The 20049-nt window shown below is 38.9% G+C and overlaps 1 protein-coding gene across 3 annotated transcripts in view; it reads left to right on the forward strand.

Annotated features, from left to right (window-relative positions):
* The window catches only part of TRIM33 (tripartite motif containing 33), a 38493-nt gene that overhangs the window by 1205 nt on the left and 17239 nt on the right, over positions 1-20049 (forward strand). For 2 of the 3 annotated variants that reach the window (XM_010578582.1, XM_010578590.1), the window contains exons 3-6: positions 10889-11007; positions 11113-11260; positions 13557-13689; positions 16764-16880. In XM_010578582.1, coding sequence (XP_010576884.1) covers positions 10889-11007; positions 11113-11260; positions 13557-13689; positions 16764-16880 — 517 coding nt within the window. Of the gene's footprint in view, positions 1-10888; positions 11008-11112; positions 11261-13556; positions 13690-13820; positions 14057-16763; positions 16881-20049 lie in introns of those variants that run through there. The other variant, XM_010578598.1, reaches the window with a different exon arrangement.

Consider the following 20049-nt stretch of genomic DNA (forward strand, 5'->3'; position numbering starts at 1 on the left):
CGGCGGGGCCCGGCGTCGTTCCGGGGCCGGGCCCCAGCCCGGTGCCCCCGCTCACACCGGCGGCGCCGGGGCCCTTCTCGCTGCTGGACACCTGCGCCGTTTGCGCGCAGAGCCTGCAGAGCCGGCGGGAGGCCGAGCCTAAGCTGCTGCCCTGCCTGCACTCCTTCTGCCGGCGCTGCCTGCCCGAGCCCGAGCGGCAGCTCAGCGTGCCCGTGCCCGGCGGGGCCAACGGCGACATCCAGCAAGGTGAGGGCGGGGGGCGGCTGGGCGCTCGCTTGCCCGCCCGCCCGCCCGCGGCTTCTCCGCGTTGCTCGCCGGCTTCTTGCTTGTGGCGGCGGGCGGGCGGGCGGCCGGCTTCGCTTTCCCGGGGCTTGAGTCCATGGCTTTTCTCGGCCTTGTTCGGTAGCTGTACCTGGAGAGGTTGCGTACGTGACCGCCGGTGTTTCTGGTGCCTTCGTCCTCCGCGGTCTGTCTTAGGATGCCCGCCAGCAGCTGACTTTGTATTTTCAACCGACTTAGGCTGAAACTTGGAAGTTCTTGGAATTACGGTGTGAGTTGCATTGTGCGTTTTGTTTTGCTTTGGCTTTCGGGGTGCTGCAGTAGAGGCGTGTCTGCGAGGAGGTGTTCAACTGCCGAGTTGTACAGCACTCGAAAAAAAATTTGTCTGGGCGAAATCTAATTCGCTGTTACAGTATTACACGCTCACTTGCAAGTGGTGTGTGTAGCACACCTGCTTTCAGGTACGTGTTTCCTGAGGACTGAGTTAAAAAACTGCGGTGCTGTTTGTCACTTGACTCGCTGTGCCTGTGTACTCTAGGCGTATGTAACTTTTGTGCCATGGAACAAGGGTAGACTGCTCCTTCCAGGTGTTTTTATTGAAATCAGAGCTTGAATTTAATTTTTTTATTTTATGTGTTCAGGGATGGAATTGAAAAGCTTCTGGAGCTTTTAATGGAGTGACTCACACGCTGTGGTTTACAGACCAAGCTAGGGCCCTGGTAAGTGGTTTTACAGGTCTTCACTGGGCCTTGTGGTCAAAGAGACCTTGTTTGGTGACATCTTTCTGGTTTTAGCAAGGACTCAAGCCTTTCCTGGGTTGCATAGTGAAGGAATTAACCTGGCTTGGTAGTGGTTCTTTCATCCAAACTGTTCAGAAGTGGTTCATCTAGGATGTGGTCTTAGAAAGTCTGTCAGTTTTGAAAAGATAGTGCATTAAATAAAGCACTAGGTTGGTCTTTTGATCCTTCTTGTTAAATTCAAGATTCTATGTTTTGCATTATATATGCTGGTGATAGGCACAGAACTTGGAAAGCTAGGTTTGTTTTATTAGCAATTAGCAGGAATTATCTGAATCCTGCTGTGCCTGTTAGGATACAAGTGTGGGAACAACACGAAGTGTAGCTTCTGAAGTATACGTAAACTGGAATGTCAGTCCTTGTTATACACATTTTAAGAATCCTTGATTGTGTGCTTTGGAGAAGTAAGAATTCATCTTTGGATTGCTGCATTGAAAACTTTTAGATGATGTGAGCAAGATGTGCATATAGGGTCTAGGAGAGAATACTGGTAGAGATGTGGATGATCCATCTGTAGTGGTACATAAGTCTGTGTGAACAAATGTATTGGCTCAGCAGGTCAGTTAAGAATGAGACATTGACCAACCAGAAGATGCAGTTTTGTGGACAGCTCTCTCTGCACATTGTAAATGGAATTAGTTGAATGGCACATGAAATGCTTACCAGTAAATCAGGTACAAAATGGACATTCTCAACATACAGAGAAGTACCGCATTGCTTAGTCATGTAGGTTCCTTTCCTGTTGGCATGGGTTTTGATAGTCATGAGTGTTACTTCCACTTCTGCTTCTCTAGTCTCCTTAACCATGAGCAGGTGTTTTTTCATGAGGGAAGAATTACTGGGAAGTGGTACCCATAGCTACACCTGAAGCAGGTTGCACTTAACTGCAGGCTCTCACTGCTGGATTATATGCTGTACTATTTTATATGCATTTAAATTTGCCTGCTATTTTTCAGTGTCTCTACACCTAGATGAGAAAATTACAGGTGCTATAGAAAAGAACTGGATTTTTCTTTTGACAGTTTTTCTGGTTGCTTTCTTAATTAGTTTCAGATTTTGCTCTGTAAGAGCTGTCAGTACTTGAATTAGTAAATATGTGTATTTATTGGCTAATAACTGTAGAAGCTGCTTACTAGGAGTTGAGTGTGAGGTCGGTATCTACAGAGCAGTTCTCTGAGTGACAGTACCCTTCCCTGATGAAAGCATGCTGCTGCTTTCATAGAGAAAACAGTAAGGATGCTTGAAGGCAGTAGTTTGTGGTCTATATCAGCATCTCTTCTTCTACCCTGTTGCCACTCTGTTGAGAGACACTGCTAATGAAGACAGAAAAATGGTCTCAATTCCTAAAAGTTTGAGAAACTCTGACTAAAGTTTGAAACAATTACGTAAAGTTGCGGTTTGCTGTATTATAAGGAGGTAACTGGTAGGTTCATACCTATTGCACTGGTGAAAGAATTTGGGGAGGGGCTGTTGTTTACATTTATGTTGGGAAAAAAAATCAGAAGTTTTGGGGCTTATACATTTAAAACGTATTTTCATGACATTTAACATAAAAAGTATCATCTTGTATTCAGTTTAATGACTTAATAGGTCATTGGAATGTGCATTTTATTTGGTGGATAGATGATTGCTTTACTCCTGGTGTTTCAGCTGTCCAGCTGGATTCTTTCTTTCAGATTGAATAGGTTACAAGAAAATGCCTTCTTGTATTTGTATCACAGTATTCTGAAAAATGTTTATTTCTAAGTTAGAGATTTCAGATGGTTACAGATACTGCAAAACAACTTTTTATGTACCCACTGCTGTTCCTGGGACGATAGGTTGTTTTGAGGTTTCACTGCCTCACCAAGATATTTACAATCTCTCTTAAGAAGATTATCTCAATAGAGAGAATGTGTGTCTCTCCCAGCTCCTTGTGAATGTCACAATCTTCATTAGGCTGAAAAACTAAAAAGCTGCAAGATGCTTTCAGAGGGCCTAAGGGAAACATACACAATTGTTTAATTTGCGCATATGTATAATTTGAGGAACAATATATTTACTACTGAGTGCTATAATGTATAGTATCGTAAATTATTTTGATACGCTGAATTCAACTCCCATACCCAGTGTTTGTGTATTTAGAAACTGTGTATTAGTCACACCTTAAATTACATAGTAACTTTTTAATTTGCTTTGGAAGGGGGACATAAAAATGGTATGATGTCTATGAGAATGCGACATAGCACTTAAACTGAGTTTGGTAGTAGTTACTGTATTTTCAGTCTAGAAAGCTGAAAATTCCTGCATCAAATAGTTTGCTTAGGCTATGTAAATGCAGGCCATCTTAGTTTCAGTGAATGTTAGTACACATCACCTGAATCTTGATTCTTTAGCTTTCTCCTGTGTTGATGAATGAGGGTCATGAATATATGCTGGAGCCCAGCAAAGGCTGAGTCCTGAAAATGTTTAGTTCATATTCCGGACTTACTAAAAATCTTGGTCTGAAACTTAAATTTCAGTCTAAATTAATAGTGTATTTTAAAATAATGTTTTTGAGAACATTCTAGGTATGTGTTATTTTTATAAGAATTGATGTCTGTGACTGCTATAAATCAGTTTTTCATATAAAATATGATGTGTTGTCAGGTCAGTGCATGACAGCTGTGATATAAGCAGGGATTGTTTGTCCAAAAAAAAAGGCTGAGTTAGGAGTGGAGCTTGAAAGCAGTTTATTTTTTAATGTATTCTAGATAGATTTTAGTCTGATTGTGTCATTCACTTGCCCTGTGAGGGTTTGTTTCAAGGTCTAATCACTGAAACTAGAGCAAGGGTTTTGATGTATGGCTATGCAGAATCATGTTTTGACCCTTACATTTGAGAGAAGTAAGTATTATACATGTGCAGTAACTACAATTGGTGTTCTCAACCAATAAATGAAACCTGGCAGAGATTCATTCCTTAGAGGACTGCATACATGCCAAGTTTGAACTTAAAACAGAAGCTTGAGTTATTAGATTGCATGAGTGCTTGCAAATATTTCCTGAACTGTGAAGCTTTATCATCATTATAAAAATGTAAACATCTGAAAGGATGTTGAATTTTCTTTTATTCATTTAGTACTTTTGTGTTGGCAATCAGCCTGAGACATTTCAACAGAAAACAAAGATGTGTGTTTAAAACCAGGTGTCTAAAATGATGCTGTTCACTCAACAGTAATTAGGGTTGTGTAGAGGTTGATGATTTGATTATCAGCGGATGGTGTGGTAGAGTTTTAGGCTAGTGCTAATTGAGGTCTCCTAAGTATCAACAGAAAATCTGAGCCATTTCTTTAAAATGAATATTCTTGAAGGAGCACAGCATCGCATAGGTTGGCAGGGACTTGCAGATGTTTAGCTCGACCTCTTGCTCAAAGCAGGTCTGGTCAGAGGAGGTACTTCAGGGCCTTGTCTGCTGGGATGGCAACTTGACAACTTCTCTGAGCCTCTGTTGCAGTGTTTGTCCATCCTTGTAAATATGTGAAATACATTGTGTTGAAGCAAGTTTTGCCCTGTTCCTGCCTGTATGTGTTAATACCTGTCCTTTCTCTGCGCACCTCTGGGAAGAGCCTGGCTTGCCCCGCTGCCCCGTTGGGCAGTTGCAGGCAGTGGTGAGGTCCCCGGTCTGAGAGGGGCGGCCTCTCCTCACATGTTGTGTGTTCCAGCCCTGCTCTGGGCTTGCCCCAGTTTGTCAGTCTGTCCTGTACTGGGGAGTCCCAGACGGGGCCCAGTATCCAGGTGTGGTTTCCCAGAGTGCTGAAACGGGAAAGGATTGCTGTCCTGGACCTGCTGGCTGTACCTGCTAATGCAGCCTGGGATGCACTGGTCTTTTTTGCTGAAGAGTGTGCTGTTGACTCCTGTTCAACTTCTTTTCCATAAGGTACTGTAAACATTGTATTTTAGAGTATTAAACTGAGGTCAAAGTTACTTTTTTATACTCATGTTTTAGGGTTTTAGTACTCTTGAATGTCATGAAGCGACTAAAGAATTTATAAAGATTTTTGTATTACAGACCAGAGCTTATGTTAAAGGAGTTGGATCTTATGAAAATACAAATTTTACTATGTAAGTAGGGATATATAGGAATGCAAGTGTTTGGGTTCAATATTTGAATACACTTTGAGAGATACTTTGAATTTATAATTTTGAACTACTGGAAAGACTCCTTACGTTAGCCCAGTGGTGGAGGGGATCCAGTGGGGTGAATGGTGCTGCTGAAGTACAAAGTGCTTTTTGTAGCATCTTATCCCTTGATCGTGTACATCGTGTGCTTGCCATGCCCTCCCCCATTGAGATCAATGATCTCCTCACCATCAGCAATACCCTTTATTTTGTTGTCAAAAGCTGTCTTGGAGTTAGAACTTCAGTGACTTTATTTTCCATTATGGCTTTTTGTTCTCTCTGAGGTTTAAGAAGTGTTTGGTTAGGCTGTGACATGTTCATTTTAAGTTGGCTGAAGTAAACTTATACGTGAAGTCAACAAGTGAATGTATGGATGCTTTAGTATGGAAGCTTCTTACAGAAATTAGCTATTTTGCTTTAGCTAGTGTAATGTTTGTAGCAAGTAGGTAAGTTTCCATGGCTAGTTCTAACTGTGTTCCCCTTTTTTCCTCCCCACTTCCCCTTTCTCTAACCCCAGGGCTACAGTGCTGGAGGCTCCCAGCCAGCTTCTCTCTAGTGTTTGTAAACAAAAACTAGAAGACCAGATCGAGAGGATGGTAGTATGTGGGTTTGTCTAGGAAACAGGTTGATTCTTACTGGCTCAGGAAGCCTTGCTCTTCTACAGATGGTCTCTGAAACATCTGATGAAATTCCAGAAGGGAATTTTTAGAAGTGTGCATAGGGAGCAATGAATAATATTCAGAAAATTCCAGGTTTTTTCTTCTTGTGCAAAAGTAGTAGGTATGAGTTGAACACATATTGTCTTACTGGGCAGGATGTGTCTTCCCTAGAAAAGATGTACTGGGGACAGATCAGTTGATTTCAACTTATGTTAAAAGTACCAAGAGTCTGAATTCCTTAATATTAAGCTGGAGTGAGTATTGTAGCTGAAGACTTGACATAAGCTTTCTCTGGAGACGGTTTCTCTGGTTTGATCCTACAAGACTGGAAGTATAGAGAATCAAGCCTTTCCCCTTCCATCTCTGTAGCTCTCAAGCATTTTTAAAATTTGGAAGAGTTTTAGTGGTGTCAGGATTAAGATGTCAGACTGGAGAAATGAATTCTAAGGAAGTTTTGAATAAATTTCCTGTTGAAACTAGTTCAAGATGAAGGCTTTCATAGTCATGTTAACCTGTTGGAAAAAATTGCCTGTTTTGAGATGCGCACAAATAGCCATCAGAGAAATGTTGTTAACCTTGGGAAACTTTAAACAAAACCATATACAAGGTAATTCTCATAGTTCAGAGTTACAATTAAGAAAAATACTTTTGTTGCAGGTTTAGGTGTTAGTTGGCAATGGTAGATTAAAAGCATCTCCTATTCAAAATCTTAAGTTCTTTGAAATGTTCCATCGTGATTTGCTGCTGGATTATGTTGCAGATTTTTTTAGCAGTCTTTCTGTTTTTATGAAAACAGAATTACTTTTTCTCCTCTATTTACTTCAGTTTTGCACTTTCTGACATCCTTTGATGTCTGTGGTCTAGTTTAGTATGCTTTAGCTAAATCATAAGCAGTTAAAAGGATTACATAGATGCTACTCTCATTAGTGTTCTCAATAAAGTCTTTGACTGACAAATAAGAACATCTAATGTGCAATGTAAGGAAGATGTGACTTCTAGCAGTTGTATAACCAGCAGTTCAACATGTGTTGCATAGTAAAATTTGTGCGACTTGCCTCTCTTTGCTCTGACAAAACTCTTCACCTGAGGTATTCTATGTTCTGCTTCAGTTGGAAGTGTAGGTCATAACCTTGACAGAAGTTGCCAAGAGAGCTGGAGCCGTACCAAAATGTTCTTGTTGTGTGGCTTTTCCTTGGTTTCGCAGTTGTGATCCACAGCCTGATTTGCAGAGATGTGGACTCCCGTGCAGGGCAGGGTTGGGTCAGCCCTTCCCGGGGTAGTCCCGGGGACCTGGCCAGCATTCCTGATTCCATCTGCCGTGGGCTCTGCCTGGAGTCCTGTCAGTCTGCTGGAGAGAGCTGGGGTGCAGGGCGGCTCAGGCAGCTCTCCAGGGCTAATTCCTGCCATAGTTCTTACAGATCCATCCCTGACTGCCTTCTTGCAGGGATGTGCTTCTGTCCATTCTGCTTTGGTTTTCTTCAGCTCAGAATAGTGTCTTGGTCTAATTGCTCTTCCTGACTGTGTCAGGAGACTCCTTAGGAGCATGTCGCAAGGAATCTGGGAGTTTCTTTTCTCCCTCTGTTGCAGGCTTTGGAAACTCTGGTAGGGAGGAATGGCTCATGATGTGAGAAGATGGCAAGTGAAACCTGTCTTCCTTTGAGTGGGGTTGACAATGCGAGGCAGGCTTTTCCTACCTGCTGGATTGGTGACTCTCAAACCAAATTTCCGGGTAAGAAATTATTCCTGCTTTTCACTTAAATCAGCCTGAGGTAGGGTAAAAAGAGAGAAACAAAACTCAGTTTAGGCTACATGTTGTATGTAGCGGTGGATGGCAGACAGTAAACATTGTAGGATTGAAAAGATTTTTGCTGTTCTGTATAAAGTCTGGAGAATTGTGTGACAAAAAGTAGAATCCGATCTTAACTGCTCAATTAATTGAGAGTAGGATGTAGTTCATTTCACCACAATGTTACTGGAAATGGCAGGGAGGGGAAAATAGCTGTGTATATCAGGTACTGTGGAAAAGAGGTAATAAGTGTTTATGCTCATGGTTGTTACGGGTCTTATATACCATTGTGAGGTTTGTGATATAAACAAGTAGAAAAACCTTTGATGTCAGTCCTCTTAAATGCAGAGTAAGAAACTTAGAAGCCCACTTCTGTTATCTGCATCTCTTGTAAAATAGTTCATCATTTTCTGTGGCCTTTTAGGTCCAAGGCTGATTGTTCTTGGATTTCTTCATGAAGGTACGGATATTCACAGGAGCATCTGTGGATTGCTGGTGCCATTTGTGGGATGCTTTTGGGGGGGGGGTTTGGCACCTGAAGTATAACTGTGTTCCTGTAGCTAATGCTGATGACAATATTGTGATGATAGTGTACTGTAAGTCAGAAATGAACTGCTGTTTAAAATGTTGTAGACCCTCAGTGCAGAGTTTCATGTGATGCAGTCAATACTTACTATTTCTTCTAAAATTTTTGCCAGGGAAGAAGCATTTCTGTTTTATGGTTAGGTGAAACTGAGCTATATGGGATTTGAAATGTGAAGTCTGAAAGAAACTTCCTGATTTTCAGCTCTTCACTTTATTGCTGATGTTAACCTGTGGATATTGATTTATGGCTTCAAAATAATGGGAAGCCATCGCTGAGAACATAGGAAGTCTTTGTGGTAGTAATTAGGATTTGGGGGACATCATAAACCAGTCTGACGATCGTAATTTCTATGAATATGTCTAATTCTAATTCAGCTGTGATTTAGAAAAAAATTGATCTTTTAGCAATATTTTTTTGTTGTGTGCTGTCTGATACATTCCTTGGAATTAGTTACATGCCTGTTTTGAAAGTGGAGTTACAGTGGTAGGGCTAATGTGTTTGATTTGGGTTTGTTTTTTTTAAACAGTATTAAGCTTCTCATTTAAAATGATGCAGAAAAACAATGTAATAAGTTCTGCTGGAGTATAAGTAGGATATTTTTACTTCATTTTAATTTTCTTACCTAAGAATTTTTTTGGACTGAAACTGGCAGTGAAACCTTGTTTTTTCTAGTAGGTTATATAAACTTTTGAACCTTAGTTTGTCTTAAAATACATTCTCATTAAATTTTGACCATAAACTTTGTTAGCTTGCAAATTATCTCAAGTTTTGACAGGTAAGGATTTCTTTCTGTTTTTCTTCTATGTAAATGCTATTTCAGTGTGATTTTTCTCTACTTTTCCCTCTCCCCTCACAAAATGAACCACATCTGTATCTTTTTAGTAATGCAGTTTGGTTTCTAGTACAAATGATGCTGGATTAATTTGTTTTATATTAGGTTAAAAGACCAGGATATGAGTGAGTATGGGATGTGTAGTGGCTCATATAATACTGGAAAGCTACTGTTGGAAATAATGGGTATTGAGGTGTGAAAAGGAAGTATAATATGCTGAATGAGAATTGCAAGGCCTTGTCTTAGGATTGTGATCTATTGAGATATGTGCAGAACACTGGTGGCACCTTGTGTGCAAAGTGTATTTGAACATGGAGGTGCAAAAAGTCAGTGTTTGACTGAGAGAGCAGTATTTATGGACTACCTGTTTGTTCCCTATGTCCTCTTGGACAGAAGAAATGGGCAAGGTGGAATTATCCGTGGTCAGAATCCAGCCCATGGACTGCCAGTTGTATCGTTCTATTTTATTCAAGCTTTCAGTGTTTTGTCTAGTTTAAAAACAAAACTAAACCTGCCTTACAGGAAGCAGTTTGCATCTGTGGAATTTGACTTTGCATTGTATAAAGATCGTAGATCTTGGGCTGCCTTTTTTTTTTCTTTTTCTGCAGTGTTTTGTGTGATTAACCAAAGGCGGCACTAAAAGTCGGGTTTAGCTGTGGTCTGTTGTAGATGGAATAATTTTAATGGCAAATGTTTGAAATTTTTGTTCTGTAAGTCTATACACATCAGCTGATAGATGGCTTTTATATAGTATTCCCTAAAGAATTTTGTCTTTCAGTAGTAAGAAAATCTGAAGGCTCTCCATATGTGAGAGGCTTCATTGTGTATATGAAAGCTCTTGTACATGTAGGTACTGAAATACTGGTTATTTTTCACATCCTGCTCTTGAAGCGTGTTTGGTTTGATGAGACAGGGAATTCTTAGTTGGATTATTGTTGTTGCTCTGCAGTGAATCTTCTGTCTTCTGAAGACATTGTTAATTTTAGCACTTGAAAAAATTAATGCTATTTTACTATAATGTAATTAATCTCCCTGAAATAAGTCTTACTGTTCTATCTGAATATCCACAAAGGAGTTGAGCATCACTTAATTACAGTTACTTTTCAAAGTTGTTTCAGGTGTCCCAGTGTATAAAAATACCTAGTCAATTTGAAAGCTTCTCCCTGAAATTATGTTCACAATAAAATTGTATAGGAAGTTGATTTAAGACTAGATGACACCTGTGGGAAGACAGTGTTAAGCACTTACCTTAGTGGTAAATAAGTTTTCAAACCTTTAATGTAGGTTGTTCATAGAACATCTTTAAATGTGAATTTGGTTCATGTAGTAACTTCTTTTCAGCCCTGCTGAGGACTTAAAACTCTGATTTAGCAATTACAGAGCATAAAAAAGCAGGATACTGGAAGGGAACTAGTCTAATTGATATCCAGTGTTGAAGCTATGTGTGTTTACATTTACATCTATATGAGCAAAGTTTTCTAGGTGGTGAAGAAAGGCAGATGTAGTTGGCATGAGAGGATTTTTTGCTATCAAGTCGTGTGTGTTTTGGTATTGGCCTTCCCTGCAGGACACTATTTGAAAAAACACTGAAACCTTCAGGTAGTTTCTATTACTGCCTCTGCCTCACTGACCTCATGGAAATAGGTTATGTTAGAAAACATCCTCTGTTTGTATCTGGGAGAATATTGTGACACACTGCTACTTAGACATTTTCATGAACATCACTAGTGTCACACCTGACTATCTAGGCACACCTCTCTTGATGCTTGTCTTGAGACAGACTGGACAGTACACTTTTTCTGTTTTGCAGTTGGTGTAATCAGATGTCCGATATGCCGCCAAGAATGCAGACAGATAGATCTGGTGGATAACTACTTTGTAAAAGACACGTCAGAAACGCCAAGCAGCTCCGATGAGAAGTCAGAACAGGTATGGCAGTTTCCTGCTTGCTGCAATTCACATGCTGGTTTTGTTTTCTGTACATATTAATGCTTTCCAGGAAAATGATGGTAACTGACTGTTTCCCTTTTGCAGGTGTGTACAAGCTGTGAAGATAATGCTAGTGCTGTTGGATTTTGTGTAGAGTGTGGGGAATGGTTGTGCAAGACTTGCATAGAAGCTCATCAGCGTGTAAAATTTACTAAAGATCATATGATCAGAAAAAAAGAGGATGTATCTTCAGGTGAGTGTTTGGATATCATTTAGTCCTGCCTGTAGTAAAAACATTTTCTTTTTGGCACATGTAAAAAAGAGAGGGAGGATTTTTTAGGTAACAACGAGCTGGATGGCTTTCCCCAAAGATTTGAGAAAAGTTTAGTAAAAAGCTACCAGTGCAAAATTGGTAGGTCTAAAAATAGAGGAAAAAACTAAATTTTAAACTAAAATGGGTTATTTGCTAATACTTATGCAGTTTGATGTCCACTGTAAAAAACACCATAAGTATGGAAGAAACAGAATGAGACTGCAGTCTTTGGAAAGGATTTAGATCCATTCTTAATAATCCTTTTATTTAGTAGAATAACTAACTAAATGGAGGGGTTGAAATCTGGAGAGAACTGACATATTGGTGACCTTATCCATTGGCCAAGGAAATTAAATTATACATTTTGCTGTACTTGGTTATAAGGAGCAATTATAGTTCTGCCAGTAGAGAAGTATATACAGATAAGCTTATAGTCATATTCACTATGATGTTACTGTTGTATTGATATTGCTGAGTAAATGTGGAATTTGAATTTATTTTAGGTTTAATATCTCTTTCAGTTAGCAAAATCGAATGTGCAAAGTGTGCGTACAGTTTTAGATGTGTGGCTTTATTAGAAGTTAATTCTTAAACTATCGTTTGACCATATGTTGTTTGTAACCTACTGAAGTAATGTGGAAAACAGTCTCAAAACAAGTAAAAGGTAACTGGATTTTAGCTTAGAAGATTTTATTTGTAAATGGGATAAAAATCCTGATTAGAAGACCTGTAGGTTCTACACAGTCTGGATGTATATGAAGGCTGATCATATTGAGGAAGAGATAACTTGACATTTTGCTCGCTCTCTACGTTTAAAATAAATTAAGATCTTCATGATTGTTTCATTGTGCCATTTCAAAGGAGTAACACTGCTTTGCTTTCTGCCAACTCTTGTCGAAATCATATTAATAGTTAAAAAGTTTGCTGTTGAGCTTACTTCTTTTAGACAATGATCTTACTTCACCTGCTGTATCAAATAAACTTCATTTTTGGAGAGGTTTCCCTGTATTTCTTAATGGGTATTGTTTAATAAGAAATATTACCTATTTAAGTTTAAATGTATTAATCATAGTAGACAAGATACCCTTCAGGTGAAATCAAATTACAGGGCCCTACAAAGAATTACTAATGTTTTTCATTAGGTGTGCTATGTTGTGAATGTCAAGGTGATACTATAGCTTCGCTTCCCCTTCAGTAATCTGAGTGCAGAGGTGCCAAAAAATGGTGGTTCCCGTAAAGTAAACTTTCTATCAGAAATTTAGGTTAGTGTTTATGAAGATGGAAGCCCACGTGTAGTTGGTATGCTAGCACATGGCGAAAACGTAGCCTTCCTTTGACCTGACATACAGCAATCCTTAGTAACTCTCTTGATTGTGGGGAATGAGTATTCATTATTTTCTCAGATGAGCTTGTTCCGTTCTTTTGTGTTAGAATCGAAGATATGCACTGGAGACTTCAAATTTCTATTAATGAGTGTCAGCTGTAGATTCATGAGCTCTCTTTCTTTACAATAACTTGCATGATATAACAAGCTTCAGAAATGGTGGAGACTGAGGAAGACATTAATGTTTCAAACCTTACCTGCTATATCTTCCAAAGGCTGCTTTCCTCTGTGCTAAGCTCAAAATATCTTTAGAAGACTGTGCAGCACTTTTTTGTAAACTCAGAACTATTTTTTGACGTTACCTGTTATTTGCTTAAGTGGAAAAGTTAAGCAGTTTAGCAGGGGTTTAAGTAACTTTTAACATGGGCAAGGTTTGCTTTGCATTTACCACTTCAGTTGCGTATGACTTAATGAGGTTTATAAAGGTTCTGAAGTGATAATTTAGAAAACCTATGGGTGTTTGACACTATCTAAGTTTGTGAGGTTTGATCCATCCTTCAGTGTGTCAGAGGTGAAATTACACGCAATTTAATCTTTAAACATGGGTACACAATCCTGGTGTTTGTGTACAGTTTTTACATTCTCAAAGGTGCCAGTGTCTTTTGAGTGTTCGTGATAGGAGAGGAATTCCTCCTTCTCTTTGAATACAATAAAGTGGAAACAACTATAAACCACTGGCACTGTAAATATTTCAGTGAGAATATATTCACGGTAACTTTAGGGTAAGAACAGGTCTGTAGTTGTCTTTGTCCAAATTCTTAGTTATTACTTAGCTTGGAAGTTAGTTGCTTTGCTCTTCAGATTGTCTAAATTTTATTTTAAAATGCAAAAATGGTTTATTTTTAAAAACAGAGGCCGTGGGAGCATCTGGTCAACGTCCTGTTTTCTGTCCTGTCCACAAACAAGAGCAGTTAAAACTTTTCTGTGAAACATGTGACAGGCTGACATGCAGAGACTGTCAGTTACTGGAACACAAAGAACACAGGTACAAATATTACCATGTCTTAATTCCTGTGGTGCAGTTTCTCAGAGGATGAAATGGCATTGATTTAAAACAGTTGTGTCATTAAATACTGTTGTATTTACTCTTTGTCAGACTGAAACGATCCCTTGCGAAGGAGAATCTGTGTGGAGTCCTGAAAACTTTAAGTGATCTGTTGGTTGAGCTTTTTCAAGTATTTTAAGAGCAGATTCAAAACAACATGGTCTGAAGCGATTTGGTGCGATTAAGGTGTTAACTTGCCTGGCATTTACCAGTGCTGTCACTCTATTCAGGACTTGAATAGAAATCGCTACAGCCCTGAACACTTGGTGCTGTAAAGAAGCAAAAGTGATATTGAGTCATGGATGAGGTAATTTTTTGAAAGGGCATATTTTATTATGCAACAGTCTTTCAATTTAGGGTAATTCTGTAAAAGGAGTTATAAATTTTGCCTCATAGATTAATGTGTTCTTCTAGTACAGACAGAAAAATTGTTTTTAGTTGTTGAAAGTTGCCTCATTCCAAGTAAAAAGAAATGATGGGTTTTGTTTCCAGAGCTTGCATTTCTCTTAGCTGTGAGAAAAAAGTTGGAACCTCTTAAGATACATTAAAACTTCCTGCTCTTTAGCAGCTCTGTCATATAGTTGTTTGAATGTTTGAAAAAGTATTTTGCAGTGCTATAATAGAGAATCTGGGGATAAATATGTATTTATCAGCCACTGCAGCACTGCTTTTCCTAGTCAGGCAACAAGTAACTTCTTTATAGAGGTGCTTGGCAGTACATTGCAATATTGAATTTAGTGTTGTGGGGTTTTTTTTAGTTTGTTTTTTTTTTTCTAGAGTAGTGATTACTTTCATAGACTGCAACAGCAGCCTAATGGAGAGCTTCTGCTTTTGAAATTAGTACTATTAAAATATTAACAACCTTGAATATTCTTGTTCCGTTCTTTCATAGGCTTGATCATAAATATCCTGACATACTTGTTCAGAAAGCGTGGTCTCCTAGGATACGTTAGCTAACTTTTTCTAGTTGGTTTCTTTGCACCTATTTTGCGCATGATGCTAACTGATTAACAGACGTATCTTGTTCTACTTACCTGTTCTCTTCCAGTAAGAGAAGAGAATACTTTGCTATTAACATGCTTTGTTGCAGAATATTCTTTAAAAATTGTTCTGTCTGCAGGTCAGTTATAGATGATTAGGGCGACTGCCTCATCTGCCATGAAGTTCACTAAATCATTGAAGGAAAATCATGCCAGGTGGAAACAAGAATTGACTCTAATCTCCTGTTTACTTCTTACCTGAAATCCTAATAGTTTGCACCAGAGGAGGATGAATCCTACCATTTCAGTAGCAATATGGTCTACTGTTCGGTTCAGAATTTCAAGTGAAAGAATTGCTGGTGATTCTGTAGACAGCTGACATTCTTTTTAGCAGCCTAATGGTGTGCAGTTCCTCTAGTTTAGGTAGTTTTCAGTCCACACGCTTTGGAAGCTAGAAGTACAATACAATATTTAAAAAAAAAATTTAAAAATTGGCTGTAGCAGGAGCTACAGCAAAATATTAGCAGTACTAGGTTAAGTGTAGATTTTTTTTCTCTTTAAAGTGGAAATCTGTTTTTCAACTTCATGAAAATAGTTTTAGCAAATCTGCAGATCTCCAAACATCACAAATTTTGTGGCCATTGGGCTTTTGTAATGCTACTTTTTGCATTATAGGACCTAAAATTTTGTGATGCTGTCTGTCTGCAAGAACTTTAGACTGTACTTAGAAAAAGCAACGTTCTAACATTAAGGCTGAGGAATCTAAACTCTTGTAGCTGAAACTCGTCTGTTGCTGGTATGGTACAAACTGAATGAACAGGAGCAGAGTCGTTTCTGTTGTGAATAGTGTTCTCTTTGCCGAAGTCTGTTACGGTAATTATGAGTAATTTGAATCAAGATACAGTGTTACCGTAAACTTGCTCATATATCCAAACAGTCTTTTCCTGTTAGATTAGATTGTAATGTTCTCCTAGATTTTGACAAAAGATGATGCTACTTTCTTTTTCAGTTGTGGTTGGGAGATAGTATTCGGTTACTTCTAATGCAGCTTATAAAATGTTTCACTTTAATTGTAAGAGTTTTCTGCCATTTGAATGTTGGGATTTAGTGTAGTGAAGAAGGGAAGACATTCTGGGAACCTAAGTTTTCCCTGTTGTTAACAAATTATATTTCAGAAGCACGAAGGTTACTTACTGCAAAGACAAGAAGTGGCAAGTGACTAATAAGAATCCTGGGTTTTGAGGGGAATCTTTTGATAGTTGAGCAGTCAATCAGAAAAGATGAAAACTCTTGAAGCTACTTAATTCCCATTGCCATTTCCAGCATAGGCGTTTTGCTTCTGTTGCATTGTTAATTCATCTTCTGATGCATAGTATGTTAGGAAAACAACTAATTTCATTATTTTCCTTCGATGTAGCTACTTGCACTGTTTTCAGATGAAGTAATGGAAGGTGCTTTTGATACAATAACTGTCTGGTTGAAGGGCTTGGAAGGGAATGACATGTTCTTCACTGGGAAGTACCAAAAAACAGGAAAAAAAAAAAAAGATTTTTTTAATAGGAATATTTTCTTTCAGATTAATTCAGTCAAATATGAGCAGTATAATCTCAGCTGAAAAACTGTTTTTCTGGGACGGTGCGGGGGTTGTATCATTTAATGTGTGTTTAAGCTATTAGTGCATTTTCCTCATCTAACGTTAACAATATGATTTGTCAAACTCTGAAGTTTCTGGTATCTCCTTTAGCTGGTGTTCTATAGCTTCCATAGCTTGTGAAACAATGCAGTGCATTGTCTCCCTGTGTAATTGAAATTAATAAGTGATCCATAGAGGTTCAGTCTTCTGGATGCTTAGAAAGGATTTTATCAGTACTGAAACATTTTGCACACTGATTAGCATACATATACTTTTGATTTTTTTCCTGTGTGTTTTGTCATATTTTTTCAAAATCTTGTAGCTTTACATCTAAATTTGGAACCCTTAGTTTCAGCACATTACTCCTTGGTAATTGATATCTTCTTTTGCATGTTTAAAAGGTATCAGTTTCTGGAAGAAGCTTTTCAGAACCAGAAGGGTGCAATTGAGAACCTGTTGGCCAAACTTCTTGAGAAGAAGAATTATGTAAATTTTGCAGCAACCCAAGTTCAGAATAGGTAAGTACCCCCAAATTATTAACTGTAACTATTACATTGCCTTTTTAATGAATCACAGTAAGATGAATGATGGGACTAGAATAATACTTACATTTTAGTTGATTCTATATCCTTAGTTGTATTGGACTTAATTACTTTTTGTAATGTTTTCTTCTGTACAATACTGTGCATCTTTTGGAAGTCGTTACAAGAAACAAATGTCAAAGATGATGTCTTTTCTGGCAACTTTGAGTAGAACCAAAGATGTGACACATTTATTACACTTGGGGGAGGGGGGGGAAGAAAAGGAATAAAAAAGGCAAGGCGAACACATCTTATGGTTTCTGCTAAGTTCAGCTCTGGGCGACAGGAATGTTGTCTGTAGAGGTAAACAAATTTTTCTTGAAATATTTTTGTTCCATAAGAATGCCTCTGTGTAACAAAAACTTGTTTTGAAATTGAATGGGATTTTTTTTTGTTGTTTTTAATTAGGCAAACAAAACTTACAGTAATTATCTGAAAGGAAGACAAGCTTTTCCTTAGGTAGTTTCACTTAAGAATTCCAGGGTTAGCTTATATTCCAAGTCATATAGAACATTGAATATAGAAACAGAGAGAGCACGTGATCACCGCTGGCTTTTCACCCACTTCTTGTGATATGGTGTGCTGGAGGTCAGGGAATTCCACTGTGATTCTCAGTGGTTTTGTGAGCCTTCTGCAACTTTTAAGTCATTTGCAACATGCCAGATCATCTGGAAATCGGAAGTACAAGAGTAGAAGGAAGTGTACGAAAGATATATAAGGAGAAGTTCTGGTGCAGATTTTTAACTCCCAGTGGTACCATGTACATTAAAAAAAAAAAAAAAGTTGTAAGGGAAAGAGAACATATGACATGACAGAGGCAAATGTGTGAAGATGGAAGCAATGAAAATGGAAATTTTTATATGCTCATTTGGCATGGAATTCTTTGAAGGGATCTCAAAGAGAACACCATCGTGAAGCAGGAGGACCAGCTGTAGAATTGTTACATGCTTGAAGATGACACAAACCTAGTTACGTGGGAAATAATTAAACTGAATGTCATGACCCGCACTGGATAGACCAGGGAGTTGTGCTGAATTCAGAATTCCCTCAGGGTAAATTAAGGTGAAACAAAACCAAACAATCAGTTAAACATTTTATATATGACAGAAGCAACCTGAACTTGGGAGGCATAACAGTAGGTAGTGGGGTTTCTCACAAGAGGAATTGGCATGGAACTACCTCAGTGACCTGTCCAACCCGTGGTAACCATATACATCAATTCAGGGAAGAAGGAGATCCCTCCCGTTGGGTCAGGAGGTTCAGAGCAGACCCCCTTGCTTTCTAGACCCCTCCACAGAGAGGAGCCCAGGGGCAGCTGGATCCACTCCTAGTCCCGGACTTGGTCAATGGTTTATGTCTTAAAGGGATGAGGTGTAGGGATTATGAAAAACGAAAGAGAGAAACAAGTCAGAGAGAAAAAGGGGAAGAGAAAGATTTCACCAGTCCTGGGTCCAGTGTTGGTTCAGTCAGCCGAGGGGTCCAGTCCCAGTGGACACATGCACCTGGGGCTTCATTTGTGTCCTTTTATCATCCTTGCCCCTCCTTCGGGCAGGCACTCAACTTATTAGGCCAGTTAGGTGTCATGAACAGTTAGTGAGCCTTTGGGACTTGGGAGTTGTTTGGGGGATAACTTCCCCTTCCCTGCAGATGTGATCTCTTCATGCATGGTGAGCTGTCCTGCTTAGCATATCAGAACATCCTATCAAAATGGCGTGGTGAATTGGCCTGCTCAGCATATTAGAACAGCATTATCAGAACACTGGAGCTGTGTACCCTCCAGCAAGACCTCCTGGTGCTGATTGGCTTCTTTTCACCTGTGGTTCCTTGCTATGCAGTTCGATTTCGTTGTTAAGCAGAATTTGCCCCACCACAATATTTGAGACATTAACTCTTTCAGTCTCTCACACCGAAAGCTCAAGAAATGTCATAAAACATTCTCTGGTAAGAATTCAAGGCCAATAATGGGTGGTGCATGTATGAGTAACATTGTGATGGTTTTTTGCCTAAGAGTTTCTGGCTTCACTGAAAATTCAGTGAATTTCTGCAGCATGTGATTGGGTTAAGATCATGATGATCTGCTGAGCCAAATGGGTAGTGCAGGTGGGACACTAGACACTAGTTTGCTTTGACATGTCATTCAGTTACTTTGTTGAAGTAGGGCACAAAATCCGTTATCATATAAGGTTCAGAGAATGAAAAAAAAGTATATTACAATAATCTTGTCAGTGTTAGCAGATGGTATGAAATTGCCATCATATGTGATCATGAAGCGTAAAACAGTGTTGAAGGAATAGCTGCCTACTGGAATAATTGTTGGGTGCCAAAGCCAAGGATGGATGCCTACTGACTTAATGAAGGGTTGGTTGAATGTTTTTTGGAGTAGAAGACCAGGTTGTTCTGTCACGAAAAAGCACGTGAGTCTAAGATACCTTAAAGGGTGTATGACACCAACAATGAAGATCATTGTCAGACAAGTGAGCATTGGTCTTGTGATCATATCAGGATGAATGACATCACAAGTTCAGATGCTTGATCCAGTAGCAAAGCAGCCCTTTAAAAAAGGACAGTTTAAGTCTTTGCACTCAGACTGGCTCATGGCAAGGTATTGTGCTCTGACTCCTACAAGCAAAGTAAAGAATCCTGCAGCAACACTATGTTGTCATTAGATTAAGGCAGCATAGGATCAAATAAATCCAGAATTTACAGTGGAGTTTAAGAAATGCTGCATTTCAAATTCTGTGGACAGAGCTCAAGATGATTTGCTTGAGTCTGAAGAAGTTGAGAAAACGAAGACACTAAAACTGAGGAAGAATGACAATGATGGAAATGATGAAGAGGTGTGAGGTATATAAAACTGAAAGGCAGTAGTACTGAAGCACAAGAGAATAATGTAGACTAATGGCAGGCAAATCATTAGTGAAATGTTTATATCCTTATTGTGTATTGATTACAGGTATGTAATAACCTTTTTGTTACAAGATTTTCTGGAGGAGGTGGAGGGGTCCATCTGAAATTCAGGCTTGACTTCCTTTCTGGTTAATATATAATAGCATAAAAGTTTAAGGCATCATATATAAACTCTTCATAATGAAAGAGACATGATATG

Source organism: Haliaeetus leucocephalus, unplaced genomic scaffold, assembly GCF_000737465.1.
Source record: "Haliaeetus leucocephalus isolate CR32 unplaced genomic scaffold, Haliaeetus_leucocephalus-4.0 Scaffold68, whole genome shotgun sequence".
Taxonomy (NCBI): domain Eukaryota; kingdom Metazoa; phylum Chordata; class Aves; order Accipitriformes; family Accipitridae; genus Haliaeetus; species Haliaeetus leucocephalus.